This window comes from Seriola aureovittata, chromosome 10, assembly GCF_021018895.1.
Source record: "Seriola aureovittata isolate HTS-2021-v1 ecotype China chromosome 10, ASM2101889v1, whole genome shotgun sequence".
Classification (NCBI taxonomy): Eukaryota; Metazoa; Chordata; class Actinopteri; order Carangiformes; family Carangidae; genus Seriola; species Seriola aureovittata.
In genome coordinates, this window is record NC_079373.1 from 11013869 (window position 1) to 11027557 (window position 13689).

The 13689-nt window shown below is 39.1% G+C and overlaps 2 protein-coding genes across 5 annotated transcripts in view; one reads left to right on the forward strand and one right to left on the reverse strand.

Annotated features, from left to right (window-relative positions):
• Positions 1 to 1225, reverse strand: part of ano3 (anoctamin 3) — a 31939-nt gene extending 30714 nt beyond the window's left edge. For all 3 annotated transcript variants that reach the window (XM_056386875.1, XM_056386874.1, XM_056386873.1), the window contains exon 1: positions 1008 to 1225. In XM_056386875.1, the coding sequence (XP_056242850.1) occupies positions 1008 to 1122 (115 nt within the window). In that variant the 5' untranslated portion in view covers positions 1123 to 1225. The remainder of the gene's footprint in view (positions 1 to 1007) is intronic.
• An 8055-nt stretch (positions 1226 to 9280) lies between these two features.
• On the forward strand, positions 9281 to 13486 carry svip (small VCP interacting protein). 2 transcript variants are annotated; one of them, XM_056386891.1, is made up of 4 exons: positions 9281 to 9913; positions 10163 to 10213; positions 10564 to 10610; positions 11041 to 11142. In XM_056386891.1, the coding sequence occupies exons 1-4, from the start codon at positions 9851 to 9853 to the stop codon at positions 11120 to 11122; spliced, it is 243 nt and encodes an 80-aa protein (XP_056242866.1). In that variant the 5' UTR covers positions 9281 to 9850; the 3' UTR covers positions 11123 to 11142. The 2 variants fall into 2 exon arrangements, with proteins under 2 accessions (XP_056242866.1, XP_056242865.1); XM_056386890.1 differs by lacking the exon at positions 10564 to 10610 and adding an exon at positions 12044 to 13486 and having other exon boundaries at positions 9358 to 9913; positions 11041 to 11157.
• Positions 13487 to 13689: the final 203 nt, after the last annotated feature.

Below are 13689 nucleotides of genomic sequence, written 5' to 3' on the forward strand. Positions count from 1 at the left end.
CTCAAATCAATACTGGCGGATCAGCAGACCTATAATCCATCTGAAAAGGAAGACACAGATCAATGACTTGACAGGTATTTACTTATAGATTTGATGAAATTTACTCCAATGTGTGGAGACCAATTATCTTCCTTTCCCTGTACAGTTTGTTACGTCAGCTATGTGAAGTTATTGCTGCTCCTGAACGCAAAAATATCAAATACCATCAGCTGGAGTCTGATGTCTCGTATTGCTTTTTCAATAACTTGCTGAGTGGAGATGTATTTTCCATTTGACTGCACAATAGGAACTTTTAACAGCCTCAATTCTATTATTATTATTTTTATTACTTTCAAACCCACAAAGTCTGAGTTCAGCTATTCCTGACAGGTGTGGGACATACAGAAGCTGCTTTGCCTCTTCTGCAGGCTCCTAAACAGATTTGTATGGAACAGCTTGTATTTTTCCTCAGTATGATATTATCACTGTTTATACAAGCCTATTGTACTGCTGTGAATATTTGAATGTCATACCGGACATGACTGTGAGTGCAGTTCAAATCACTGCAAGTTTAAAAATCACTATAACAACCTTTCCAAGATCTGCATTGCTTGAATTGTGTGGAAAGCTCATTTCTTTTTCCTGTGCAGCATCACGACCTCAACCATCCACTGTATTATAACAAATGTGTTTTAAACAGCTTGGTATTTCTGATCAATTCAGTCATATGTGAGGTGTGATATATCTGCTGCGATCTGGTCTCTGTAGTCTGCTGTCAAACAGACATGACAATGTCACATAAAGAAGTGGATAAAATATCAAAACGGCTCAGAAACAGGCTTCATCCCAGGAGGAGTCTGCAAGACCACCAACTCTGCGTCACTCTTACGGCAAGTGGAGAGTCCGAGACCTCTGAGTGACATTTCACACCACAAACTATTCAACTACAGAGGAAAGTCACCGCACATCACACTCAGCTCCAAAATAAATCACTCCCGGGTCGCGTAATTGTCACATTGGCGACCAACCTTTCTGCTGCTTGAAGGACTGGATGGAGCCCGAGTGGTGCACCATTGCGACGTTCAGTTGGTTTCCAGCGGTGATTAAATTCCGTATTTCGAAAAGCAAAATTGCAGAATACATGAGAAACTATGGAGAGGAGGCGTAGGTGTTCTCTCTGCTCCCATGCTGCCGAACGATCTCACGGGCGATGCGCAAACCCCAGCAACACCTGTCTCAGCTCCGCATGCTCACCCCCCCCCCTTCCCTCCCTCCTCCCTCCTCCCCATCCACCACCATCCACGGCTGTTGTCATGGTGACGGGCGGTAGGGGAGGTCCTGAGATAGACACGTCCCCCTCCGTCCTGATTTACTGACTCCAAATAAGCTGCGGGAAATTACCAGGGATAGCTGATTTCAAATGGACTGGCAAGAACATGTATTGATTCGCTCATCAATCATTCTCTTTTACCCGCGCTGAAAGCTGCTTGAACCCCCAGGGATCACATATGAACTATTAGGTGCGAAAAATAGGCTACAGTTTGTCTTCTGAAAAAAACAAAACATGCAATAGCACCTTCAATATGCATATTAATTTCATTTTTTTATTTTAATGCCAACATATTATCTAATTTAAGACATTATAAGCCGTTTTGGGTTATTTCTATCGGGCCATTTTCTTGCCATGAAGTGATACTTGATGAGAAAGTCATTCTAAATATAGGACAGCCTCCTTAGACAGACTGCACCGCATTATAGCAGAAAATTCAGATAAGATTTCACGTGCACAAAGGCCATCAGATTGTCTAAACCCACTGACCGTCATGTAATCCTCAACATAAATCACAGATGACAGTGTGTTGTGTTGTTGTCAGATCAGTTTGTTGCCCAAACAGCCACAGTGAGACTTTATACAAAGAAAATTAAACCAAAATAATAAAACGAATATGGGCTTTTTTTTTTTTTTTTTTTTTAAGGCTGAACAATTTGCTTTGGCAGGCATTTACGACTGAGAGGCTGTGAGAAAAACTCTAAACAATCAATACTATAGCTCACTACTACAGGGCTCACAGATCAGCTGTGTAGACACACTGCTGCTGCTGTGGCAGGGGATCCCTTCTTTGAGTGCAAATATAACATCAGTCATGAAAACTGAGCAGGGTGGTAAAAATTTGTGCAGTATGGTTTAAGAGCCTCATATTAAAAATTATGGCATGTTTGTCCTTTTTATATTTTTTGTCCAATTTATTAGGACACATGGAAAATGTTGAAGATGTTGAACTGAATTTAAGAGTTGTGGAACTTAATATAGATTTGGGGCGGTAGTAAGAATGCAAAATACAGTACATTTAGTTGAATTAAAAAACATTCACTGCCCATTGAAAAACAAGATAATATACAATTCATTTTTGACAGTGTCTTTATGTGGCATGAAAAAATGAACAGGGGGCAAATTATTAATCACAGTGAATTCATGTGACTGCAAAACCTGCATCAAAGAAAGAATATTAAGACAGACCACTCAATGTTGTCTCCATCACTCCGCCTCGTCTTCAAATGCACTGTAGTACTGAGATCTTATCATGGTTTATCTGCAAGGTCACTGGTCTTATCTCAGTGTCAACAACAATGAGCTGCAGACCAGCAGACCTCCAATCAGGATTGGATCCCCGTGGGTGGTGGTGGTGGTGCTGGTGGGGCCGTGTTGTTCATGTTGTCTCTATGTGAAAACACACTGAACTGCTGTGATGTGGTCAGTCTTCACTAGGACACAATAACACAGGCTGCCGTTTGGTCTGTGGCCCTACTTTTGGTATCAATCTCTGTCTGTGCTGGTATTCTGTGGAGTAGTCTGGCATCTGTCGTAGATGCAAATACCATCTGTTTTCTCGCAGCTCAGCACGCCTCTCCTCCTCCCACTGTTCTGATGTTTATTGAGCACTGGTGGCAGAGCTGTGTGTGCCAACCCATATAACATATCATTGAACCACCAGGCAAATGCGTCTCTTCCATTGGGCCAATGAATAAATAAAAAATCAACTTTTTATAGGGTCAGTGCCATTTAAAATTTTATCTCTTCCATTCCTGCCAGTTAGTTTAGAGATGTAGGTCAGATGACAGGCTGCAGAGGGAGTAAGGTTTTAGATAAATAAATACTGCCACCCAGTGGTTAAATACAAGACTGACTGAGTTGTTGGCATTAATTTCCAAGAAACACAAAGGCTTTTTGCATGATTCACCTCAGCGTATGCATGTAAATATACAACCAGGAAGTACTTCTCACCAGAGCATACTCTTGCAGTCTCCAAACAAAATGGTTAACTGTCATGTCATCTTTGCATCTAACGCCAAAGAATCATTAGAAGATATCAAATCCCTCAGTAGTCCAAATTATATGACTGCAAAATAATCACAGTTATTAATTGGTAATAGGTTCATTAAAAGCTAACACTAAAATTAGCAATTAAATATTCCAGTCAAAGAAAATGTTACAAGCTGGCAAAAACAATCAAAGCTGTATACCTGCCCTAATATTCAACACATCTCTGTGTTTGTACGCTGTTCAAAGAATCACAGAACTCCCCACTCGCTCTCACTCAAGAGGCTCCTGAATGACAGTGACATCTCACATCAAAGCGTTCAATTAAATTACTACTGATGGCAGCTCTGAGGCTCTAGCAGCCGAAGGATCTGCTGATGAAGCTCTTCTAAAAGTTCAGAGCAAACAATCTGACTGAGGGCGTAAACAGTGTGGTCAACACAGCCAGTCATTACTGTGTTGTTGAGTACATCTGATGTCCAGTGGCCACAGCACAAAGACGACCATGGTTGACAACCTCATTAACACTCACAAGGGCAGAAGTAGCAAGCTACACAAAAGGTAAGACAGGTCCTTATTTATTGTTGCCAAACTCACCGGAGTGTTGGTCGGTCTCTGTCTCCGTGCCTCCAGAGTGGAAGCTGTTGGCGAGCGAGGAGCTCCAGGACACTGAGTGGCTGATGGTGCAATTGATAGCAACATGCCCGTCGCCTCCAGAGGAGCTGGACGCCTGACTGTCCAGCAGGGGCACAAACATACAGTTGTCCTGATGACATGATCCTGCAAAACACACACACACACACACACACACACACACACACACACACACACACACACACACACACACACACACAAAGAGGTGATCAGAGTATATTACTAAAGTATTGTTATCTTGAATGCATCCTATATTGAAACCATTATACCAGTTGCTTGAGTCATCAGTGGTAAAATCTAATAGTTTGTATGATCAGATCAGAATAATTTGCAAGTGATCACAGCAGTCCAACTCTCTACTTATCCCTCTCCTGTTACTGCACTCATACATTTTTAACACTTCTTTAAAATTCCTTTTAGCCTCTGACACTTGACACTAATGGGGAGCAAAAAAGTCTCTGGCTCCAAAACCAGCTGTGTAACTCGTCTGATCAGGTTAGATTGTCAATGAAAACCAGTAAAACTAACAGAAATGTCTAATAATGTCAGACTACAAATGTATTCATTTAAACTGCTCTGGGATAGATGACTTGTGGATTAAACATTTGTCTAACTTACAGCTTTGTTACCATTGAGTTTGTTTTCCAGCTTCAGCAAAATGTCTGCTACAGATTCTCTTTTTTCTTAAAAGTAAAATAATGAAAATCAGTAGAGACACTTCACTGGCTTGATACATGTCTTAAATATTAAGGCCTATATGATTATGTAATATTATGTAATACTTCTCAACTGCACATTTAAAATATGAATCAATGTTGATGTTCACAACTATATTAACAATCTGATCATTCTTGAATTCATTTCTACACATGGCCAACTCTCATAACACACAGTATTATATGCAAAATGTCAGCTCCTCTGAAAATGAGGAGATAGGGAATAATCGGAACAGTAAGACTAAAAATGGATGGATGCACATTATAAATGAATGTTTTCCCTTTTTGCAAATAGCTACTGAGCCATTACTTTGTAGTGATCGCCTTATTACATAATGTACAGAGGCTACCGTTCTGAATCCTAAACAGGTCACTGCTAAGGTCAACCAAGTTACCACACAATAATGCATTTTAATTTGTTTACAATGGGAAAATAACATCTACATTCAGAGATTTTCATTCAGTGTGTGCTGATGTGCACTCCCTCCCTCGTGTGTGCATTCAGCTTCATTAAAACCAACAGGAAGAGCCGTGGGGATGTGCTCAGAGTCCAAACAGCGTGACTCACCAACATTCAGACATACTTTGCATCTCAGAAATGATTCTCTACAGCTTCAATAGCGAAATCTCCCTTCAGCATCTCTTCTCGATGGAGCTGGCAAGAGAACAACACGTGGATGCCAGACATGCTGGTGCTAAAATATGCTAAATGCTAAATATTAAAAATACACAGTTTTGTTTGTGACAGCAACAGTAATTACTACCAGAGGTCTTTTTACAAACAGACTGCAAGAATGGAGGGCGGTGTAACACAGCTGAAAATACAGGAGTCTGTTTGAGGGATTTCAGAGTAGTGCAAGTTGCCATCTCCCAGTGGTGCTTCACTGAAAAACACATAGACTGCCATTAAAGAGATTCTTGCACAAAAAGGGAGAGTCAAGGCATAATAATAAGATGGAAACTGCTGAACCCATGTCACCAGAGACCTGGACAGCTGGTCAGAAAAAAAAATCACTTTCCTTTAAAATGTGCTTTGTCCATTACAGCTGTTTAGTTTAAGTGCGTTGATATACTGTCCTGAAGATTTCAAAAGTATGGAGACATTAGGTAGATCGATTGATGACCCGGTACTTCCTGTGTGAACTTCCTGGCACATTGATTACTTATTTAAACAAATACATCTGAAAAGGTCCCAAGTAACCGATGAGGAAAGTGTGACTCCATTAACAATGTAAGTACATAAGGATAATCAGGTACGTATAATTTATCCAAGAAAATAAGCAGCCATATGGTTTGGCAAATACTCTTACCATGACTAAATTACTGCTTTGCAATAAATGTCACAATCACATCTTGAGCTTATTGATAAGCTTAGGGCATTGCATAATTAGTGTATGTGCACAAACACTTTATAACATGGAAATGTCAGCAGCTGATAAAACAAATCTAATTTAGTTAGAGTGCAGCCAGGTGGACATCTTCTCCAGCAACTTGTTAATTCAATAAAAGTGGCATCAATGTTTATATACGTAATACCTATAAGCTAAAGAGCCCGGAGGCCATTTATACAGCAGTATTTCCATTACATGATGGCTACTCCAACCTGGTCTGTGAGACTTATGTCTCTTAAACAGCGTACATAAGTCAGCAGTGATTACTTCAGGGAAAATAAATGTTTCCATAAAATCATCACACTCTGGCCTCCTTCCATATTTCCCTTGTATATGATATTGGGCTAACAACAAATACAGTCTGTAAATACTGTTTTAAACAATGAGCATAGTTGTAAATAGCATGCAAAATAAAAAAAAGTAAAAAAAATCATGACGCCACAACAGGACTTTGACTTTGAGCGGAGTGATAGAGTTTCTGCTGAACTTGTTAAATCCTCCAAACCCCAGAGAGAGTTCAGTTTTGACAAATAAAAAGGTGAAACATATGGGAGCTATTTAGAACAGAATGAGAGACAAGTTGAAGTGAACACAGCTAATACACAGCTTTATTTTATAGTTTTATCATGTTTTTTCATTAGCTATCACTGCTGAGAGAGAACGGAAGAAAATATTTAGCAATTTCTAATCAAAATCAGATTTTCTTCCCAGGGAGCTTTTTTTTCACCTCTATTATTGGATGAATGGGTACACACTGAGGGATCCAAACCAGTGTCAAACGCTTGATGATTTATACTGTGGTAAACACTTCACCCAGCTTCCAGCAGAGCCACCACATCACAGTTTGCCCCCATGACCCTCTCAGAGTCTCTGCACACCACTGAACATTATCCACATGGCTCAACACAGATGAAAACACCGTCCTATTAGCTATCACGACACAACCAAGAGTTTTGCCATTTTCATCTTTGCCTGGGGCAATGATGATTTAGAATAACTAATAAAAGCCACAGCATTCATGCAATGGATAGCTCATTAAACTGAATGATGTTGGATATTTCTCTAGAAAATAGTCACGCTCTCCTTGCTCCAGACTGGCTGACCATAGATGTTTCACCACAAGATTACAGCGAGCTTTCCTGAGTGCTGTGCAAACATGTCAGAGATAAAATGAACGTCATACACCAGAAAGACACATAATTTGGCCTGTATAATTATTATTCTATTTAATCTACATGCATGCTCACTTAATCTATTTCTCATTTATGCAAAATGACATAAAGGAAGCATCCATGTGCACTCTTCTTAGAAAACTATCATTGGGTAATGTACCTTCACTAACTTCCCTGTTCATTCACTCAATATCCCAGTTCATGAATAAATTAATCGTATAAGATCAGTTTTCATCAAATAGATTAACAGCATATTTTACACACACTGAACTCATCTGCACTCGTCACTATGTATAGTGGTTTGCCACAGTTTTGGAATAACAGACTGAGAATTATGACGGCCAGCTGTTCAACACAGGTGTACTTTTACTTTTTAATAACAAAGAACAAACCATTAAACACACATATCTGGTTAATAAGAAATCATATTCAGAACCTATGAAATCAGTTAAATTTCATAGCTATCTGCAGCTTTACTACCATCCCTTGTGCCTCCTTCAGAAGTGAGTTAAACCTACCTGAGGAGATGCCAAGAGCCTGTGACACGTTGACTTCCACTGCATGTACTTGCGCCTTCAGTATAAATCCCCCATCCATAATTTTCTGAGTGACAACTTTTACAACTACAACAGCTGCGCAATCTCATGGACCTTCCATTCCCACAGTGCAGCAGCCGACCTTTGAGCTGTGAAACAGCCCGGGCAAGTGCAGCGCTGATGGATGGGTGGAGTTTAAAATGTTGTCGGGCTGTAGCCGTCTACATTTAACTCCCATGATTGAGGAATATTGATTGGACGGTACTGATGCATGGAGGATCATTCACTACACAGGGGGCTTTCTCATTAGTCTACGCGATTGACAACAAATTATAACAAGAGAGAAGATGAAGATCTTTAGGGTAAGTCTTTAGATTAGTTGCACTTGTTACAAATTCGGTTATTCGTGATGTCCCGTGTCTCTTAAATCTCGATCAGTAGCCGGCTGTATTTATGGGGTACTGCACAGAAATCCACATTTGCTCTCATGAAAAGTAATACTGATACGTTGCCTTAATGATTTTAGATGTAATCTCGTTGTTTTGTGCAGGGGATTTTAAATCATTTACAAAATCAACATAATAGATGAGGGTTTGGAGCATTTCCACTTTGATGTGCGAAAATGGTATTTGCCCATAATTATAAATAGATGAGCCAAAGCAGATATATTAGATAGGCAAAGAAGATGAAAAACAATATAATATGGGGAAAATACTGAGATTCTATCAATCTTTAAGGATAAGCAGACATCGATGTTATTTACAAAACAGGAAGGCCTAGGGGGGAAAGATGGTTAGGGGCTGCTGTTTCCAAGATGCAAGAACAACACAGTTCATATTAAAACCTGAATATACTCAAACAAAACCCTAGTGGATGTTACAGATGTTATAGTTTTGTAATGTGTTCATTTAACTTTGGGGGCAACCAACCAAGATAAACAATAGGCTAAGTAAAAGTACTATATATGAAGAATAAACACCCATAAGTGTGGGTCTGGGTTTTAGCATCAAAGTCTCCAAAATCATCTTCTTGACGAAGTAGTCTGTTATCAGCTTTTCTTTGGCTCCTGGACCCTAAAGGTGGGCGAGGAGCTGGGTCTGTCACTTTACAGTGTTCTGTGTTAAATGTAGAAGAATTAGAGGGATGGCTCTACAGTGACATACAATAAACCTGTTACAAAAATTGTGAGAGAATCAGTTTGGTTTGATTAAGGACTTAATTACCTCATTGTTCCACAAGGTGGAGTTGTGATGAAAGAAATCTCGAGAAAATTAAAAAACCAAAAAGAAAAATGTAGAAGCCCTTTTTCTTTCAAATGATCCAACATTTTGTAGGGAGTCATCGTTACTATGGTGACTTTTGTGTTGGTTTTGTCCTTCGCCACACAGTGGCGCTGTTTGACCAGCTATCAGAAGTGTCAACGCCACCACGGTCGCACTAAGCTATGTTCAAGATCACCAAACACAGACCACGAGCACTATGAACACATTTTTACGCGATGAAGTTAGTTACACTGCTACTTACGATTCATTAACTGTGAAACGCAGTAGTAGCCTCTTGGGATGCTGACATGACAGTGATGTTACTTTTGTGTCTAGAGCAAGCTATCTGAAATCGTCAACTGTGTTTATTAATTTAACGCTATTGAACATACTCTGGCAGATTTGTCAGCCAGTTGAACTCGGACCAAAACAAACACAGAAGGAAAAATATTTGGCTTAGACGTCTGACAGTCAAACAGCTATTTTCCAAATGCCGATACGATTAAACAAGAGGTGTGAGAAGAAAATGTTCATTATGCGGCCTGCAGCAGAGACTGGCTTTGTAGTGTAGCAGTAACTAGCTGTTAGCTAGAATGCTAATGTTACCGTAGCTAACAGAAGCTACCGTTAGATAACGGTAACGTAATGCAAGACGACCCGACAACAGTAGCTGGGAGTAGAGGCTACTGCTTCTGTTGCCTTAACTATCAGCCCAATTGTTTGAAACGGGCTTGTCACCTAGCCAGGTAGCTATTTAGGCTAAACAGAAACTCTGATAACTTATTTTCAACGTTGCCTTTTTTTCTGCCGGAATAACAAGTATGGGGATGTGCTTACCGTGCCTTGGTGGAGCAGCGGACGACGTTGTTGTCACTCCAGATCCCGTGAGTTAATTTACTACAGCATTTAATACCAGCTGTGATCCAATATAAACTATAAAATGTCTCACATTATTTGAACCTAAGTGAATTTCCCTAATCATCAGTATAGGCACTACTCAGTAATGTTTAGGAGGCGTTAACTGTGTTAGCCTCTGTACACAATGGCATGACAAGTATGCTCCAGGCCCAACATGGTTAACTAAGAGAAGACGAACTGCCTGCAGTGTTAGCTTAAGTTTTCTGTGTTATCAGGATACAAGGAGACGACAGTTAGCCGAGGCTGCCGAGAAGAGACAAAAAGAGGTAAGTTATAAGTGGTTTTGTATGTTTGCCAACGTGTCAATTGCTAAAACACTTTTATACAGCTATAACTAGGACAGCAATAAATCCTATCATGATGAAAGCTTGATTTATGGTAGGCTATGGTTTATAACCTTCTCTGAAACACATTAATCAAAGACTAGACGTTATGATCTTTAAAAATATGGGATTTATTGGAGGGTTGTTGTTTCAGACTGCATTAGTTTTAGCTATATCTACCTAATAATCTGGTAACTGAGTATAGTATAACGTCCTAACCTTATATTAAATACATACACCCCATTCAAGGTAGATGCACTTGACAGTGTGGTGAGTAATTTTTTATTGTACAGAAAAGCCACTTGCAAACCCGCAAGAGACATGCTAAAGCCATATCAAGGTAAGTAGACATGGACCAGAATGAATCCTCTTCTTGGCCATGTGAATCTTTTGGATTGACTACAGTTTTGACTATAGCACATCTTTCTGCTCCAAGTCACTATTTTCCTCTTTAAAGTGGCACACTGTCAGTTCACACTTTTACTACCACAAATGAAAGCTCCTGAGTCCTAAGCCACAGTCACTAGCAGTACTGCACTATTCAAAGCAGCTTTAGCTGAATTGCCTTATTTGGCAGTTGAATGCCCTTTTGCTAGTTGTGATTGAACATGCCTTGAGCTTTCTGAAACGGTTGTGGTAATACAATTTACTACAAAAATGCTTTTGAAACACATGCATGTTTTTAAGACTCCTTGTATAGAACAGTAAATAAACAAGAGATAAACACAATTCCCTATATACCCTTGGTTACAGTCCACTCTGTTTTTCAGACAGCATACAGGGGTGTTAAAAATCCAGAAGCTGTCGAAAGGAAAAGGAAAAAAAACGAAGAGACGGAGAAACAGGCGATAACCACCTCTGTGTCTGGTGGTGGTGGTGGGTTGAAGGTTAGTTTTATGTTTATCCTCGAGCTGTGTGATTTCTAAAACAATATAAATGTCATTGATTAGGTGCAGTGCAAATGAATATCTGTGAATGCAGAAATACTGAACCAACTTTCAGAAGTCATTTCTTTAGTTAAAACTTGGAGACTTACATTTACAATTGTACAATAATTCTGAGTCAATGCCTTTACTGACAATGTGAGTATTTTAGTGATTACTATGGATGCCTAGAACACTCTTTCACATTAAAACATTGGATTACTGGTATCTTAAACTGTTATGTACCTTAAAGGTGCTATATATAAGTTTTTGCTATCGATACATGGCCAACGTTAGCATTAACAGCTGTTTACCTACCAGTCTAGCAGAAACATTGAGAGTGCAGCATCACACTTCATTCCTTTACTTGCCAAGAGATACGTCCAGTGGTGAAAAGAAATGCCAATGTTTATTTCTCTCACTTCTTTCCATTTTATGAAGTTTCTGTGCTAACCAGCCAGCCCCAGCCTGGCCCATCTCATAATACAACTTTTTGATAATGAGTCACCGTAGTGAGTCTGCCCTCAGTTCAGCATGAGAGGATGAAGAAGTAGCGTTGCCAAGAGGGTGTATTTTAACCTCTCGGCTTGTAAATGCAATGATGGCTGAGGCTGTTGGCAAACTACCATTATCATGACATCCACCACCACCTGCTCCTGGCAAGAAACCACATTCGATGGCAGAGAAAACTTATTAGAACCTCAAAGTTAAAATTATACACACACACACACACACACACACACACACACACACACACACACACACATATATATATGAACTAGCTCCATTTCTTAAAACTGAACAGTGTTGTAATATTATGATATTTTGTCCCCATTTGTTTTTCCTGTAGTGGCAGGTAGGATGAAAACCCTGATGGTAAAACCTGAAGTCTCGACTCTGAAGTCCAAAACAACATGAAGAATTGCTGCAAGATGACTTGAAAGATGTCGGAACTGCTGTCCATTGTTCAACCTTTTTTTTTTTTGCCTATTTTATGATGTTATGAAGTGATTACAGACAGAACAGCTGGACTAGCTCCTTTGTTGCCAAGTTACACAAGCCTGGACCTTTGGACAAATCAAGTACGATACACAGTATTGTGCAAGCAAATATATATACTACTGTATTAGTTTTATTTGACAGTTGATTAGACAGAGTCTTACAGTGGCTCGCATTAGATAAAAATAAAATAATATAATTATGAAGTCAAGTTGTATCTCTGGTGACTGTGGTCATATTCAGATGAGCTGTCCTCAACACACTTATAACATAGGCTTCATCATTGCACTTTTCTTATTGGGTTTCATAGTCGAGGATCAATATTCACTGTATATTGGTTAATGGCCACATTACTTTTTGTATGACTTCTCCAAAAATCCATTATGCAAATGACATATTTCACAAGACAGTTTATGTTTACGAAGAAATCTGAGTGTGCTTACTGTAGTATTGGTGTACAGTAATAAGAGTCCTCTTAACACTCATTTCACCTTGTTCAGGGCTCTATTTGTTGGTAACACAAAGGCTATTGCAAACAGTGCTACAACTTGTTGGCAGTTACTGAACTTGTAATTCACTTTGACAGTCTCTGGGGTACTTTCGTGTTCATGAGAAATACAGTGCAAAGTGTTGGTGTCTTTCACATTTTGTTGAGAATAGGTCTTTCCTTGGTGCAGTGTTGTTTGGTTGCTAATTTGGTGATTCCATCAGTAAGCACAAACTGCTTACTTCACAAAATGTGCACCAGCTACAGATTAATGTAATTAATGAATACATTATTTAGTGTAAAGCAACACATTCTCCAACCAGTAAATTTGATGACCCTTTAATGACCTATTGCACTTTGCACTGGCCTTTGCTATTTCTCCTTTTAATAGAGCCTTTTTTGGGTTTTCTTCTGCACAATTTCAGTTTGTTGTATTGAATTATAATGTATGCAAAACACTAATATGTTGCCTGCTAATATAAATGAGAAATGAAATGTGTTTATGGATTACCATAGGACAAACAGAAGCTTTTGTTAGACATTTATTTGCACACAGTTTGTCAGTATTTGGTAAAGAGCGAATAGGCTTGCTTACATTCTATATTGGGAGAGATTCATGTCAGCTACAATGGAGATGTGAAGAAGGTGAAGGAAAGAATAAGTGTGTATGTTGTGAAATTTTTACTTTGACTTGCTTAAAATGAGTGCATTTCTTACAGCCTTCACTTGATCCTTAAATGCTTCCGGTGCTCTCGCCATTTTGTAGAAAGCCAATGTTATTTGCTACAATAAATCACATTTCTGCTACATTTGTGTGGATTTCGCCTGTGGAATTACAGTTTTACAGAAAGATGATTTAAGTTCAGATAACATTTTTGATTTGGTTAAAATGGTCAGTTATAAAATCAGCAAAATATTGCATTTGAGATTTATTCTTGCTAATAAATATTTACACATAGTTATTAGTTAGTATATTTTATGAGTCTTCAGTTGATAAAAAGCTGACCCAA

Bases quoted from the DNA above. Each gene is read 5' to 3' on its own strand.
- svip (XM_056386890.1), top strand. From the start codon at position 9,851: ATGGGGATGTGCTTACCGTGCCTTGGTGGAGCAGCGGACGACGTTGTT. The intron at 9,914-10,162 runs GTGAGTTAATTT...CTGTGTTATCAG, and splicing joins TTGTTGTCACTCCAGATCCC to GATACAAGGAGACGACAGTT. The intron at 10,214-11,040 runs GTAAGTTATAAG...TCTGTTTTTCAG, and splicing joins CCGAGAAGAGACAAAAAGAG to ACAGCATACAGGGGTGTTAA.